Source organism: Filicampus tigris, chromosome 7 (genome assembly GCF_054856515.1).
Source record: "Filicampus tigris isolate MCC_2025a chromosome 7, RoL_Ftig_1.0, whole genome shotgun sequence".
In the NCBI taxonomy this organism is placed as follows: domain Eukaryota; kingdom Metazoa; phylum Chordata; class Actinopteri; order Syngnathiformes; family Syngnathidae; genus Filicampus; species Filicampus tigris.
In genome coordinates, this window is record NC_141223.1 from 12,271,670 (window position 1) to 12,286,734 (window position 15,065).

General features: G+C 39.4%; 1 protein-coding gene across 4 annotated transcripts in view; it reads left to right on the plus strand.

Annotated features, from left to right (window-relative positions):
* The window catches only part of arhgap42b (Rho GTPase activating protein 42b), a 97,323-nt gene that overhangs the window by 40,113 nt on the left and 42,145 nt on the right, over positions 1-15,065 (plus strand). For all 4 annotated transcript variants that reach the window (XM_086034968.1, XM_086034969.1, XM_086034970.1 and 1 more), the window contains exon 4: positions 13,983-14,054. In XM_086034968.1, coding sequence (XP_085891094.1) covers positions 13,983-14,054 — 72 coding nt within the window. The remainder of the gene's footprint in view (positions 1-13,982; positions 14,055-15,065) is intronic.

The window sequence follows — 15,065 nt, forward strand, 5'->3', positions numbered from 1 at the left end:
AAATAAACCTGATACCACGATCCCAAAACACTTCAATCACATTTCAAAAACATCTAATATTACTCTTAAAATGACCGTAAAGGCTGGAAGACCTGGACTGTGGACGTTTACATTTATCAAATCCAAGCCTTTACTGCCACCGATGTATTCATCGATATAGATAAGACTGTGAATCTTACACTCAAACAGAGTATGTATACTGTTTTTATAGTATAAAGAACAGTATGTGTTGCGGTAGGTAGGGTAAAAGTGCGTTGTGATCGTGAGGAAAGTGACACAGTTAATGTGTGAGTGAATGAGGAACATCATGTAAAAAAGCCACTGTTAAACTCAACTGTTTTATAGTTTGAGGTGTCATTAGCTTCTCAATCGGTCTTCTACTTGACATGTTTGTTTCTTTTCTCAAAAATCTTGTTTTCACCCCTTTTTGGTCAGAAGCCCATATTTTGAGTGAAACCAAGCCCAATTCTACTTATGATTACAATAGAACGGAAAAAGCAAGCAACACTCTACTTTGTTTTTGGTCCGATCAATGCTTGATAAAAACATTTTAATTTCCATTCTTTTTTCAAAGATAGGACATTATTTCCTAAACGTAAAATAATTAAGATTCAGTTACTGTTTTGGTCCGTTGATGTTGATCATTGTTTTCCCAAAGGAAAAGCAAATGCTTTATTTTGTTCCAACCCTGGTCAACAGCAAATTTTAATCAGAGATGGCTTTATGTGTCTCTAAATGTATTTTTGACGTAGATTTCAAAATATCTTTACTAAATTGATTGATTGATGATTTGATAATTGACAAGTTACCGATTAAGCAAGTAGCACCTAATATGGGTCTTGAAAGATCAGTCAAAATGCTCCAGAAATGGCTGGCAAGGAAATGAGTTAATATAAGCAAATTATAAATATTTTTAAGGGGGGGCGTCAGATGGGTCTTCCAGCATGACACTGGCGCAAAAGTGGCCCCAGAAGAAGAAGTATATGAAGGTCATGCTGTTGCCGAGTCAGTCTCCAGACCTCAACCCAGTCAAATAACCCGTAGAGAGAGCTGAACAGGCTTCAGATCTTTGCCATCCAAGCTGTTTTGTAACCAAAAAGCTCCAGACGAACTTTGGCAGCCTTGATTAAGGTGCTATTTGTGTACTAGATAAATACTTAGCCGTACTATCAGATGGTTCCTTTCCCTCCCTCACTTCCAACGCGCATGCACCCTTAGCCGGAACCAATCTACAGCTGCGCTTTTTTAATAAAGGTCATTTCACACCCTCGGCATGAAATGGGGGATTTTATTTGATCCTAATGACGAGGGTGGAATGTTTATTAGGCGTTCATTCGCCGGGCACGTGTGCTTAGGACTACTTTAACGAGGGAGGCTAATTTCTTCAGGGCGCGGCGTCTGTCGTTGTGATTATAGTAGATGCAAGCGGCACTTATATTTTTTTTATGCCGTGCTGCTGGCGGAAATGTGGCTCGAAATGAAGGGGGGGGCGAACGGTTTTGCTTTTCAGCAGCTCAACACGTTGATGTCGTCATGCCGAGATGAATAAATGCCGACCTACTAGTAAATGAGGCCTTCCCCTTTAATAGGTTCATATTGATTAAAAAATGTACATATTCCACGAACTATGATCTCTAAACACATGGATATTGTTCCAAAGTCATCTTGCATTTCTCTTAAAATAAATGGCTTCATTGCCTTCCTTCTTGACCTCCTTTCATTCCTCAAACATGCTTTTTATTCATGCACCTGACAAACCCTCCTTCCTTTGTTTGAATCTAGATTTTTGCCATCCTTCTTTCCTTCCCTCGTTCCCTCCTTGCTTTCTTCCTTCCTTCTCAGACCTACTTTTTATTCATGCATCTTTTTCCTAAACCAATTTCTCTGCCTTCCTTCTGAACCTTTCCTTTCAATCCTGCTTTTATTCACACATTCTTCCTTGCTTAAAGCTCCTTTTCTCTTCCTTCCTTTCTTCCTATCTTCTTTCCCTGAAACATACTTTTTATATTTGCATCCTTTCATCATTCCTCTCTTTATTTAAACCTACTTTCCTGCCATCCATCCATTATTCCCTCTTTTCTGTCTTCTTACCTCATATCTACTTTTCTCCACACATCCTTGCTTTGCTTAAACCTACTTTCCGGCCTTCCTTCTTGACCTCTTTCTTTCCTTTCTTCCTTTCCTCAAACCTGCTTTTATTCACACATCCTTCATTCCTTCAGTTGAACTTTTCTGCCTTCTTTCCTTTCATCTTCCTTCACTTAGATCGGTTTATATTCATGAATCCTCACATCCTTGCTTCACTTACCTACTTTCAGCCTTCCATCCATTATTCCCTCCTTCCTGTCTTCCTTCCCTCGGAGCTGCTAGACCTGCTTTTATCCATTCATCCTTACAGCGTACCTTCTTCCACCTAAACTTTATTTTCTGCCTTCCTTCTTGACTTCCTGCCTTGGTTGCCTAATGCCGTCCTTTTTTCAGGTCTGCTTTTTATCCATATATCCTTATTTTTGTTATTCCTTCGCTGCAACATGACATGACACTTGAGGGTTTTTCCTCTCTGGCTGGAAGCTGATTCTGCTAAATCAATATTTAGCTTAACATTGAATATTGACTTTGTCCCTGCAAGATGCTGTTGTTTTGTCATCTCTCGACTTCTCAACACTTTATTGGCCCAGCAGACTGCCTGTTCGCAGCAAACACCGCGACCTAAAAAAAAATCAATATCAGACTGAGAGCTTGCTCCTCGTTACTGATAATGAGTCATAAATATGCCCCCGCCAACATGGCTAATAATGGATTTGGAAAAGGCTTTATACGAGTGTTTTTCAAACTCCAGTGTGCCGCGGCACAGAGTTTGAAAAACAGATATTGTCAGGTGTGCCGTGGGAAATTATCTAATTTGTGTGCCTGTGCGGTCTAGGGCCTGGCAGCGTAATCATGACTTTACTATATTGTAGTACTCTTCCATATCAGCAGCAGGTAGTTAATTGTCTTTGTTTAGAGACAAGCGAAGTAGTGACGCATGTTTATCCAAACAGGCCCTTGTTTCACACTAAGTATCATTATCAAACATTATAAAATACTTTTTCCTTTGTGTTTATTTAATTCCTATTCAATACGTTATAATATAATGTCATTCTTCAATGTTAAAAAATGCTTATATAAACAATATATAATACTTATATTGTTAAAATAAGCTTCTTTTTTTTTTTTTTTCCCATTTTCAGCTGGTGGTGTGCCGCGGGATTTTTTCAATGAAATGAATGTGCCTTGACTCCAAAAAGTTTGAAAAACACTGCTTTATACAATGTTCAATGGAATTACAGTTATTATCCAGTATAGAGGTGCAACATGTGATTCTTTATAATGGTCTCATGGACCATACTTTCAATTTCTTTATAAATTATAAAGATTTTCAATAATCGAACCACTATTTCTCTCCCTCATAATCGTGACAAACCGAGATTCACCACCTAACTATGTCTTTGACACATTCACACATTGTTCCCAAAGCTCTCGGCACAACAGTTGAATGAAGACGTAATGTGACACTTATTGCAGGCTCCATTTTTACATTTTGTAGTATTCAATGAGCCAGTGGTGGTCTGAGAAAAAGACGTTGTTCAGCAGCAGAAGTTCCAGCACTTTGGCATTCTGCTGCACCTGCTCTCTAATGAAATTCTTAAGAGCTGCTGCGTCCTTTCGAGCATCGTGGATTTAATCCTGTTGAGAGAGGCGGCTGCTCAGGGTATCGGGCACTATGCAACAGAGTCTTGAATAAGGTTGTCTCCCGTTCAGGTGTAAAGATCCCATTTGGTTTACTGTAAAGACAGCTAGATTAAAGTGGAATCTTTTCGTGCTCTGTGCTTAATGAATGACATTTTAGGCATAATCCAGTTTTCTTTATTACAGGGGTTCAGGGGCCCACAGGTGAGCTGTCCAATGAAAAGCATGCACAGTAACTCCCGCAAAAGTTTAAACCACAAATGTACCATAAACTTTGATATCAAAATTAGGCTTGACACCATCAGGATTACTGAGCAATCACCATTCAGCAAGTTACAAATAGTGTTGTTCCGATACCGATACTGGTATCGAAGAGTTTCCTGATACCGCATTAAAACGCTGGGATCGGATCGGGTGGTACTAACAAATAAAAAGCTGACGCCGGTTGTCGATACTGGTATCATTATTTGAACAAAGTGCGCAGATTTGAGAGCCGCATGCGGAAGGAAAATACGAGGAGAAGCCTTATCCATTATTAGCGTTATTGGTCATCGGTCTACTTATGTCGAGTTTGGTGAAAAAGGTCGCTATAAGGACATACATCGCCACATTGGAGGCAGTTGTTTGGGGGGACTTTGATGCTATCAAGCGCCTGCAATTACTTTGGGGGCATGTCGGCTGGATCTTTGTCTCGTAGCAAAGTATGTTGCTTTTGTTTGACACAGTACATCGATCACTAGTTAAATGGTGTAAAACGTCTTTCATGAAATGGTTTGTGTCCAGATAAACTCGTCTTTATGACCCGTCGAAGCTTTTCGAGCTCGCCCTAGCTTGCTAACTGCTAACAAAGAGACGAGTTTGTTTACAACACATCGCTCAGCAAAATGTTCTATAATGTTCCATCAACGTATATGAAATGTGTATACCTATTTAATTAACATATTAATGTTGAACAGCAGTGCGAACTAAATCTTGAATGAAAATCAAAAAGAAAACAATAACTGATGTAAAGTCATCAAATCATAACCTTGTATGTTGTGATGGTGTCAAGTGGTCATGTTGAAGATTTGACAGCCGCTGTGCGCGTCTGCTTTCAAACAACGTGGTTTTGCCTCCGGTTAATTTGAATCACTGCCAGTATCACAAAATAAAATCTCTAGTTGACCGATTAGAGCAACCATAAACAGCACAGGCGTTAACCATTTTTGGAAACACATAACGGACTTCTGTTATCTCACTCACTCGACCGCCTGCCCCTCTGGCAGTATACAAATGTGACGTCACGCAGTGGGGGATCGGTTAGAATCACTGAATATATTTTAGAAGTACAAATGTTGCACCTTGCTTTATTACAAATGTACATTCATGTATGTATCCCATGTCTCACTCTCACAGCACGAAGAGCTATGAAAATAGGCTGTTTATTCAACATATTTATTTCAATCAATCAATCAATCACATTTTATTTATATAGCACTTTTCATACATAAAAATGCAACTCAAAGTGCTTTAAAACATTCAAAGCAAAACATAGAATTATCTTCAATCAAAAGAAAAGATAAATTATTTAAAAGTTGTTGAAAGCCAAACTAAAAAGGTGTGTCTTGAGCTTCCTCTTAAAAATATCAACAGTCTCTGCAGACCTGACATCCTCTGGCAGGCTATTCCAAAGGTGAGGACCAAAATGGCTGAATGCAGCCTCGCCATGCATTTTGGTCCTCACCCTTGGAATAAATAAAAGGCCGGCGCCAGAGGACCTCAGGATCCGCGAGGGCTGGTATGATAAAAGCAAATCAGATAAATAAGATGGCCCAAGACCATTAACACATTTATAAACTAATAAAAGTACTTTAAAATCGATCCTGAAACACACAGGGAGCCAATGCAGCAATTTCAAAACTGGCGTAATGTGCTCCCGCCCTCTGGTTCTCGTCAGCACCCGAGCGGCTGAATTCTGCAGTAGTTGCAGTGGTGAAATGCTCTTTTTCGGGAGGCCAGAGAGCAGGGCATTACAGTAATCTAAACGACAGGAAATAAAGGCATGCATCAGCACTTCCGTGTTAGCCTGAGAGAGAAACGGGCGGACTCTGGCGATATTCTTAAGGTGATAAAAACCAATCTTGGTTACATTTTTAATATGAGGAATAAAACTGAGCTCAGAGTCAAAAATGACGCCAAGGTTCTTCACACAGTGTGAGGGATTAAATTTGGTGTGTATATGTTACTACAGATACTTCAAGTGATGATTTAAATATGAATAACTTTACATCCAAGTGAGTGTGAAATTCTTTAGAATTTCCCAAAAAATTGCGCTTATTTTGGATTTTTTTTTCCCAAACGGCGAGGTATCGGTACAAAAAAATCGACAGCCAATCACCAATTCGATCAGAGGATGGACCGTTCTATAAAATATATATAAACAACTTGTTTATTTACTGAGTCGACTATTTGCGGGGGATTGTGACCTACCCGGCCCACGAATAGATCATTCAATTTAGAAAAAAAAGCCCTGGAAATATGAAAGTACTGTAAATGCGCATGCGGCAAAAACTCTCTATAACTTCCACTAACAAACCAGGCTATACTTGGCTCCTCCCTGACATACAAAGATGACTTGAAATGATGTCCTATTACAGCTGTTGTTCAAACAACAGCTTGCACTGAATTTCCATGCTCTGTTTTAGATTCTGGCTAACAATGTTCCTAATTGGAGGTGTAACCGACAGCAAAACAAGGGAGCTCTGTATGGGTGAAAAACAAGCAATAATGAAGCTGAGAAGCAAGGAAATGAAATTCACATTTTTTTTTTTTTCGCTTCACAAAATGGTCCCCCCAAAAAACAGTCTGATTTCAAATTCTTAAAACTTGGCAATATATGCATGACATTGGACAGCAACAATATAACAAATGCAGTAGTAATACTTCCTTTAAAAAAATATGTAATTTCACTGATTCCTTGTGGCTTGAGGGGAAAATATCCTTGCAATGACAACATACACTTTATTGTATCACACCACCTGGCGTCAAGCGACCAGCATCATAAAGTGTGTTAATGTGCAGTCTTCCAATTTAAATAAACTTTTAACATTTTGAAATAAAATGAGTTTTACTTTTTTGGGTGTGTATTTGTATAGCAACTAATGGGAAAGCAGCAGTTGGCACGTGATCGCGTCTGCCTCATAGTGGAAAGGTTCAACGTTTGAATCCCAGTTCAGTTTACGGAAAAAACGATCTTCCTATGGAAAAGCTTCCCAGGTTCTCCCACCCATTTCAGTCTACAATGTATTAAAAATCCAAATGCTCTTAGGTTGCATGTACAACTGATTATAAGATAAGAAGAAGTGCATATTCTTTCACTGACATTTACATTGTAGGCATTAATCTCTGCTGCTTATCAACCTGCGTATTTAACTGTCCTGTCTGTTCAAGTGGAATTGGACAAGTGCGCACTATTAGATGTCTCCATTGGAAAGCGCAACGACACACACAGCGGGCTCAATTAGACGAGCGAGCACAGAGGAGATAAAGCGTAGGAAACGACATTACCACACGGGCAGATTACTCCCGGCGAATGTAGATAACGCCGCCACTCGGTGGGGGAATTACAGCCTGGCGCCGTTTGACGACCGCCAAACGCCCTCCAATGCTTCCAGATGGAGTGTCGCACAAGTGCTCTCGTGGTTATACCGTGATTCCGTGATTTAAGACCCCCATCTTGTGCTCTTTTTCTGCCTTTTCTCGCTTTGGAATGGATTTTTATATACATGCGCACAAGCGTTACCAAAATGAAACTGTCACCCCGGGCCAGGAAGACAGGTGACAAAAGGGCTGACCTTATCTCCAATTGAGTGCATACATCACATGCTACGCTGATAAGCACTAGGCCAATATTCCAGCAAGTGTGAAGAGAAAAAAAATACTCCGTCGCATCAGCCAATTTGTCACTGAAGGCTCATAGTGTGCACATTTAAAACCTAGCTACATTTTAATGAATTCTGCAGTGTAAAAAAAAAAATTAAAAAATTATACTGTACCGAATCAGCTCAAATGTTAATCACCGAAAAGCAAATTAAACAGCTTGAATGTGAAAAAATATCTTCAGTTCTGCCCTTTGTACTTTTTAAAAAAGTTTTAATGAAAAGTAAGAAACTCAAGCTAAAGACATATCTGCTTTTTGCGTAAAACTCTATGAAGATAGCTGTCAAAAAGGCATGCATGATTAATAATTCGTATCCGTAATAGTAATAATTTACGGTTTAATTATTTGCCTGTGAGTACAAATCAAAGTTGTGATGGTTTGAATTTTTTTCTTGTCAGTACGAATCAAAATTGGGAGGGTTTTAAGTTTTTTCTTGTGAGTACGAATCAAAAATCTGCAAGTGCATTGTTTTTTCAATACAACTGATGCGTCCAGGACTACGAATCTTCACTACGCACGAATTGCCAGCTGACCATACGAATCACTTTTGTGAGGGGACGAATCACAACATGCAAATTAAGATGACGTCACGCAGGTCACATGCAGGTCCCAAGGGGAGCTGGTCAAGCCACAAATCTTCCACCCGCACATGCGTAAAGAAGAAAACAAAGATGGCCAGTGAGAAACGAGCGACTCTGAGTCAGACATGTTTCCTACAGCTCAGATGAAGCGTCTTCACAGCAGGAAATGTCAAAAATGTGTATATCCTATTCATTAATTATAAATTATTCCATAAAATTGCTCTCAAATAAATATCTCAAATAATAACTTTACATTCATAAATTTATGGCTATCGATTGCAATTATAGATTAGTAATCTGAAGCCACATTTTAGCACATCGACCAAAACTTTGTATGTATGTATAGTATGGATACTGTTAAACTTTGTGCTAAACTATTAATACTGTGAATAAAAAAAAAAAAGAAAAACTGTACAAGGTGATTCTTGAAACCCGACTATTCGGAAACCCAAACTCGACTATTCAGGACAAGAATCCCAGCGGCAGCCGGCACACCGTAAAACAGTGGCGGTTGTTTTGCTCACTCAACAAAGCTAGCTGCCAATGCTAACATGTAATTTATATGTCTGGGGCATTGACAATCTGTCGCTAAATTGGTCGCTACATTTTATTTATTTATTTAAGTAGTCTCACACAACCCAAAAAAACAAGGACATTGTAGTGTGTAATGCAGAAGGAAAAACTCACGCAAACCATTTCTTGTAGACATATTCACAGAGTGCTGTTTTGTTTTACTGCGAGCTAGTTTAAACTGAAATGGAGTGACATGAGTGAGGAGTGAGGTTTACTATCATTTAATATTTTATTAATTGAGTGTCATTGTTCTCACATGTGTTTTGTAGTAGAAATATTACATATTCATAAGTACAGTATACTGTGCTTTTAGACAGGGGTGCTTTTAATGAGGTAGTGTGTGTTGTGTATACAGTATATATTTTTATATTTTTTGAGTTGTTAGTATGCATAACGAGAGCAAATTATAAATTACCGGTACTCCATTTATAAACATGTCAGGAATGCTGGTACAAGCTGCAACGTTTAATACAAGTTGAATGTACTATTATCTTAATTGTCTTTATTATTCTTTTGTACATGCCTTAAAGCGGAAGTCAACCCAAACATATTTTTTTCAAGAATATGTTCCATGCAAGCCCATTAGTTGAAACAAGCCATTCTCATAAATATTGCGTTTGTGGAATAAGAGTTAATCCACCAGTTTTTAGCCATCACTGGGGGCAGCCATTTTGTCACTTCCGTCGACTGAAAATGACATCACAACTGCTCAGGTAACAACCAATTACGGCTGACCTGTTTTCTGAAGTTGAGCCGTGATTGGTCGTTACCTGAGCCCTGACTAGTTGTGATATCAATTTTGAGTCGACAGAAGTTACAAAATGGCCGCCGCCTGAGATGCATTGCTCCACCCCCTAACAAAGCAACAGTTCACTATGTTTAAATATTTCGTCCATTTAAATCAAGCGAGAAACACAGCGAGTTCGTCTTGCGTATAACAACAGTAGTCACGTCGCCTCAAGTGCACTCCTAGTGACGTCAGCGATGCCGCGCCTATTGCTGGGCTTGGAAAGACCAGAACGCAATATGTTAGACAGTGAAGGCAAGCTCTATTTTAGCGATACTGCAAAAATGAAAATAACATAGTTCTACTACTTTGTAATATTGTGCAGTTGAAGGCAGAGAAATTAGTCAAACGTAACCCCAAGGTTTTTTTATTTGACTCTCTTTAGGTAATGGTACTTTTTATCTAAACTTCCTTAATGCCTCTGTCTGGCAGGACCAATAACAAGCATCTTAGTTTTCTCATGGTTAAGAAGCAAAATGGTACAGAACATCAACCAGGCACGCCTCCAGATTATAGCAACCGCATGGGTTGGTTAGTTCTAAAAGCAAGTACAGTAAGTATTCCCACCTATGGACCTCTGTCAAACGGAAATTCCCTCACCCGGGAAAAAAAACGTATGCATTAAATTTTCTTCCACTATATTACATTAACAATCGATTCCTTTCAACGGAAGTTCCGTTGCTGTATCCGGCACCCGGAACCTTTAGCGAAGCCCGCAGTAGCCCAAACTCAAGCAGTCCCCCCTCGATACTACGGAAAAACTTTGACCGTGCCACCATCAACGGATCCAAAACGGCAACAAGTAAGTTACTTCTTTGGCATGCGTTTTACTGAAATTGAGAAAGATTTAAAATGTATTCATTCACATTTTCGTCTGTAGATCATTGCATCCAAACGAAGAAGAACGCTAATGACCGTGGAAGAGAGAGTCAAATGCATCCAATCAAGCGAAGCTGGACACAAAGTAAAAAACATCCAGGAGGCACTTGGAGTCGGAAAAACTCAAATCTCCGAGACTTTGAAAAACAAGGAATCGATTCTGGCTCAGTACGATTCCGGCAGTTTGCCTGCTCAGAGGAAATTGATTGCGGCTCGACGGACAAAGTACAGTGGCGTAAATGAACGTGTCCTTTTGCATCACCAGACACAGCAACCATACAGCAAAGAATGAAGCCAACACAACAACTCAAAATAGACTCATTTTTTCCTAAGTCTGAGAAAATTCAACCTTAAAATACAATGCAGTTTACTGTAGTTAAGTACAGTACTGTACTGCATTGGTTTTACAGTATTTTTTTCAACAGTATTTGGACCATGTTTGTTAAACTGTACTGTATTTTTGTTCATATACCTTTACTTTATAGTGCAGATTTTGTTTAATAAAATGTTTTGGGAAAATATTTTTTTGCATTATATTGCTTGTGTTGTTAACTTGTTACACATGTATTTTGTTAACATACTTGAACGTTCATACAGGACGTGCCGTAGTCGTTTCCCACATAAGGAAATTCCGTTATAAAGATTGGACAATGCAAATATGATTCCTTACTAGAGAATACTTACTGTACTTTATTAATGAGTGTCATCAGCATACATATATTTTTAAGATCCAGTGGGATCAGGCTTCCTCAAAATTTTCTCCCGTAATGTTCACCACAGTGTTGGAATACAAATTGCGTTTTTATGCATTGCTTTGACTTGCTCCCCAGCGGATGAGCATAATTTTCGTAGGACAGTCTTGGAGGGATACCCCAGGGGTCCGTCTCAGGCCCGCAGCTATTTTGCATGTATATGAATGACCTATCTGACAGACATCCTGGGGTTAGCCAGCAGATGTATGCAGATGATAGGATGATTTATACATGCTGGAAAAGGTCTGGCAAGGACATTTGTAGCCCTTTCGCTTGTGTCACCCCCACCATTTGAAACTGCATTTGTGGTGATTAAAATAAAGAATGGGGCAATCAACAAGGACCAAAGCTCCTCTCGGAGTGTCCGTGTAGACCCCGACATATGTTTGGGATGCTAAAATTGTGCTGTGATTAACAATGCAAAACAAAAACTCTGAATCGAGTTCTGGAGCTCAGAGGTAGCTAGTCACCAGGCTGTTTGCTACTGAGAAAAGAAAAGTACTTTTTAAAATGGTGTCATTTACATTCTTTCACTATTTTACATTGAAAAATTACACTAATTTGAAACCGCAATCCCGCCTTCAAACCCTACTTTGAAATCCTCATATGAAATCCGAAACCTGACTTGAAACCTCAATTTTCTTTTTGAAACCTTAACCCAGGTTTACAATTTAAAACTAATTTAAAACAGGTTCGAAGGATTAAGGTTAAGGTTTGAAGCCCTAACCCAGGCCCACAACCATAATTTGAAGCTTTTAACCTAATTTGAAAACCTAATCCTGCCTTGAAACCATAGTCGATAATCCCCAATTGAGACCCAAACCCTGTTTTAAAACCCTACTTCAAAAATCCTAGCCCTGACCTCAAACATTTTAAAGTCTTACTCTTTTTTTGGAACCCCAACTCCGGTTTGAAACCCCAACCCTTCTTTGAACCGCCAACGCAAGCTTGACACCATACTTTGAAAAATCATAATTTGAAACCCTGGTTTGAAGCCATACTTTGAAACACTAACCCTGTCTTTAAACCTTAATTTTAAAATCCTCACCCTGGCTTGAAACACATTTTTAAACCTTTGTTTGAAACCCGAACTTTAATTTTAAATCGTAACTCTTATTCGAGACTTTAATCCAAGATTGAAACTGTGCTTTGAAGCCCTTAACCCTGGCTCCAAACCATACCTTGAAACCCTAACCCTGGCTTGAAACCTTCATTTTTAACACTTATTTATTGATTTCGCATTATGATGATTAAATTATTCAATTTTTGTTACCAATGACCCATACAAACTGCCATCTACACCTCCCCCAGCTGTTGCCTTGATGAATTATATTACTTCTCTCACCCCGCAGAATAAAACCTTCCATCAAACCAACAGCCGTATCGTTGGCGACATCCCCCCACTTTACCTCAGCCCCCTTAGCTCTAATGTCATGGACTCACCACGGGTGAAAGCCTATCCTGCGGGAAGTTTTCCAGGCTCGAACGACATCTTCAACAGGCGCGGTCACCCGACGATTGAACGCAACCCGTAATTGGGGCGATACATCTCCGGCTTATCTGTTTCTGGGCCGAACGAGTCGGAGACACTCCGGATGGTGAGCCCCGATTGCACAGGCAGAGGTCGCCAGGGAGAGGTGCGGGTAGACAAAAACGACTCCAAAATGTAAAATGCACTTCAGGGTTGTGTTAGTGCTGGGCCATATTTCTTCAAGCCAGAGGTGGGAGAAGGTCATGTATGTGCAAGGCATATAAGTACGTGTCCTGCAAGTTTTAAAGCAAGACACGAGTTGAAAAAAAGAAAAACCTAACTAAATACCATAACCCTTGTTTGAAACCTTAATTTGAAACTCCAACTCAGATTTGAAACCCTAAGACTGTCTTAAAACTCAAATTTTAAATCCATAACCTTGGCTTTAAACATTCTTTTTAAAAATTTAACCCGCGATTGAAACCATGATTTGAAACCCAAACTCTGGCAATAAACCATACTTGGAAACCGTAAGACTGTCTTGAAGCCGTAATTTGAAAACCCAAACCCTGGGCTTTAAACTCTCATTTTAAAGCCTACCCATTGTTTGAAACATAACCCAAGTTTGAAACCATATTTTGAAAACATACCCCACATTGAACCATTCTTTAAAACCCTCACTCTGGTTTGAAACCTGAATTTGAAAATCATAACCCTGGTTTGAAACCCTAATTTTAAAGCCTAACCCTTATTTGAAACCACAACCCAAGCTTGAAACCATATGTATAAAACTCAAATCTTGATTGAAACCATAATTTGACACCCAAAATTGAAACCCAAACCCTGTCTTAAAATTGTACTTTGAAACCCTAACCTTGGCTTGAAACCCTAATTTCAAATCCTCACTCTGGCTTGAAACCCTTAATTGAAAATCCAACAAGGTTTGAAATCTTAACCCTTTTTTTTGAAACCTCGAAATTATACTTTGAAACCCAAACATTACCTTTAAACTAACTAACTTGAATCCACAACCTCTGTTTAGAGCCCTAACTTTTGTCCTTACTCATGCCATGCTAATCTATAATAAATGATAATTCAATGCATCTGCTTTTGACTGGATCATTTCCACTGCATAAGCTCATGTGTCAGATACGCCGCGGAGCCTTCGCGCAACAATGCGGCAGAATGACAAGTACATCGAGCTTTTTAATTACAATTTTTTTCCCCGTGAATACTCAATTTGAAGAACAGAGGCTGACAGTTGTCTGCTTTTGTTTTGTCGCCCCCCCAGATTCAGAACGCAGATGACGTCTTGATCACTCCCTTGGAAAAGTTTCGCAAGGAGCAGATTGGCGCCGCCAAGGTAAGCAACCGTTCGGCCGTGTACAATTAGCTGTTTGACAGCGTGACACTGCGGTACGCAAATCAGACGGAAAATTGAATCTTTGCTTATGAATTGCGCAAGTGTCGTTTTGCAAGGTGATGAAACGTGGCACCCTGAAATAAAGCAAAGTGAACCAAGATCTGCTGCGAAGACTGAAATTCCACCTTTAACGCCCTAAAATTCCACCGAAGCACAGTCTAAATTAAAAGGTAGTACTTAGCTGTCAATTAAGCATGTCGAAGTAATATATTTGGGCAGAGAGATATTTGTTGGGGAGAAGCTTAGTTTAACCAGGGTTACTAACGGAGAGTCTTAGCCGCATGTCTATGTTTTTACTGATACATTCTTTGAAATCAAATCATCTGTAAGCCATTTATTTTAAAGGGTAAGATGAATTTGATATACATTAAGTTACATGACCCTGTCTAAACTGGGAAAACCCTAACGCTAAATAGGAAAGTAGCATATTAACTGGCATCAAGGAAGTACAATATGTGGAAGCGATACATCCCATCTGAGAGACGAGCTTAGCCTTATGATATGTTATTTCTTCCATTTAGATCAAGTGTTTGGGAATCGTCATTTGTCGTGTTTCTACAGTTCAAGCTATTAATATAGGAAATTAAAGGCATTTTTAGGGGGTCGATCCGTAAACTTGGGGGATTACTGTCCTTTTACTTTCACGTCTATTTATAAATACTTATATGGCCACTGTCAGTCTTTCAAAGATGCTTTTCCACAATCCTGCAGACCAGCATTTTTTTCATAAGCTTTTGCTAATCTTATTGTGCCAGCCCAACAGTATCTAATTTATAGTATTAGCCATTTTTTCTAATCAGATTACTTTAATGCAGTTACATGCTCCACACCCGGGTGGACACACAGGATTGATACGAGCGAAAGTGCTGGCTTCAGGGCGTCTGCGGGCCCCCGTGGATGACTTGTAAAGAGCAGATTCGCTTTGTTGCTCCGTACAAGCGTGGCCTTCAT